At 42.2% G+C, this 2,195-nt stretch overlaps 1 protein-coding gene across 1 annotated transcript; it reads left to right on the forward strand.

Moving 5' to 3' along the window:
* The first annotated feature begins 439 nt into the window (after nt 1–439).
* On the forward strand, nt 440–1,987 carry LOC129753461 (uncharacterized). The gene is made up of 2 exons (XM_055749279.1): nt 440–728; nt 852–1,987. Exons 1-2 carry the CDS (start codon nt 440–442, stop codon nt 1,985–1,987), a joined length of 1,425 nt encoding a protein of 474 aa, XP_055605254.1.
* Nucleotides 1,988–2,195: the final 208 nt, after the last annotated feature.

Below are 2,195 nucleotides of genomic sequence, written 5' to 3' on the forward strand. Positions count from 1 at the left end.
GATAATTGTGTTTTCGAATTTAATTAGAAGATTTCGCGATGGCCATCCTTCCCTCTTAAAAGTTTCGTAAGTGGTTTTGCGATTTTCGCATAATTCTTCAGAAAACTTCTATAATAACCAGAGAGTCCCAAGAAGGCTCTCAGTTCTTTCAAATTTTGCGTTCAGACTATTTTCGAACACACGCTACCTTCATGTTCAGTTTTAATTCTTCTTCAGAAACTTAACTTCAATTTTCAAAAATCCGGATTTATCTGGTTGGATTGTAAAATTAGCTTCGCTCAAAGTTTTCTGTTTATTTACGACCGTTTAGATCACCGCTGGTTTTATCTTTTGGGGGTTCTCGTTGATGTTGTTCGGTGATGTTTAGAAGAAAAGATTTGCTCGGGCGGACAAGGGTAATAAAACGGTCATACTATCAGCACAGGAATACCGCCAAAAAATGTCACTGCTGGTCTCGGACACCACCACATACCAACAAATGAATTGTGATCCAACTTCCAAAATACTAAAAAAACTCAACGCAATTGTGGAAAAATGGCACCAAGACCAACACATCGACTACTTCACGAAAACCAAACTACAAACTTTCCACTGCCACCCGCCAAGAATCTACGGCTTGCCGAAGATCCACAAACCCGATCGTCCACTTCGGCCAGTGGTCTCCACGATAGGTTCGGCTACCTATAGCGTGACGCGATATCTCACGGACATTCTGAACAACATCGTAGGTAAAACGGAATATCATGAGAAAAACAGTTTCGTTTTTGCCGAAGACATCTCGAAGGTGCGAATCCCCGAAGGCTGCGTGATGTTCTCTCTTGATGTCGTATCGCTATAAACCAATGTTCCAGCAGAAAACGCGTATGACTTCATAGAGGACCAATGGCACAGGCTGCGCAAGTACACAACACTCTCCCTTGCCTCCCTACAACAAGCCCTAAGCGTTGTCCTCAAATCTTCCTTTTTCAAATACAACAACAACTACTATAAACAGATACACGGTGTACCCATGGGATCATCAATATCGGGATGCATCGCTTCAATCTGCATGGAAAAATTAGAACAAGGATGCATCGAACGTTTGAAACAAAAAAATATTTCGCTGATTGTTTACAAACGCTACGTCGATGATTGTTTTGTAGTCGCCAAGGAAAGTGATATAGATGTGATTTTCGAGGAATTTAACAACGCGCATAAAACCCTCAAATTCACGCTCGAGAAGGAGGAACAACAAATCATTCGATTCCTGGACATGACTTTATCTAGACAACATGATAAAATTATCAAAACATGGTTAACAAAACAACCGGACGGACGATACTTGGACTTCAATTCGGAGAGCCCGTTCACGCACAAACAAAATACAATTTTCGTTCTTGTGGACCGCGCTCTAAAATTATCTGATCCAGAAACCAGGAAGACAAGTATCGATGCGGTGAAAAACATCCTCGGCAGAAACAATTATCCACAATACATACTACATAACACCTTCGAGAAAAGGACACATGCAATGTACAATACACTAGAAAACCAGAACCCCCTCGAATCTACATCTTCAAGAATGGCATCGATCCCGTACATACCCGGACTGAGCGAAAGGGTGGCCAGAATCCTTCGCAAACATGATGTGATTGCCGCCTTCAAACCATGTGACAAAATAAAGTCAACAGTTTTCACGAAATTGAAAGACCCGATCCCTAAAATGATGCAAACCAACGTCGTATATTCAGTACCATGCAGCTGCGGTAAAGAATATATCGGCCAAACGTCGCAAACCTTGGAAAAAAGGACCAAACAGCATGAAAACAGCATACGAGTGAAAAACAAACAAACTGGCCTAGCGCAACACGCACTGGAAGACGACGCTGACCACACGTTCGATTTTGCGAAAACCCAAATTCTGGAGAGGATCAGCCACAAGTCGCATAGGTTGATTGCGGAAAAACTGCACATCAAACTGAGAGGGAACCAAGCGGTTAATCTCTAGATTGATACGAAGGGAGTTTCCAATGCCTACAACGGAATATGGACCAAACTCAGAGAGGAGAAAGAACGAGAGAATCCAAAAAACTCTGATAAACCGACGTCCCGACGACAACCAGCAGCAGCAGCAGCAATAGACTTGACTTCCTTTCCAATTTAAGCAACGACCTTAGCAGGCGGAAAAATAGCTTTTTTGTGAGTGTTTTTACTTT

This window comes from Uranotaenia lowii, chromosome 3, assembly GCF_029784155.1.
Source record: "Uranotaenia lowii strain MFRU-FL chromosome 3, ASM2978415v1, whole genome shotgun sequence".
Classification (NCBI taxonomy): Eukaryota; Metazoa; Arthropoda; class Insecta; order Diptera; family Culicidae; genus Uranotaenia; species Uranotaenia lowii.

Coding starts and splice junctions, on each gene's coding strand:
- LOC129753461 (XM_055749279.1), top strand. CDS start 440: ATGTCACTGCTGGTCTCGGACACCACCACATACCAACAAATGAATTGT. Junction 729..851: donor CATTCTGAACAACATCGTAG/GTAAAACGGAAT, acceptor CCAATGTTCCAG/CAGAAAACGCGTATGACTTC.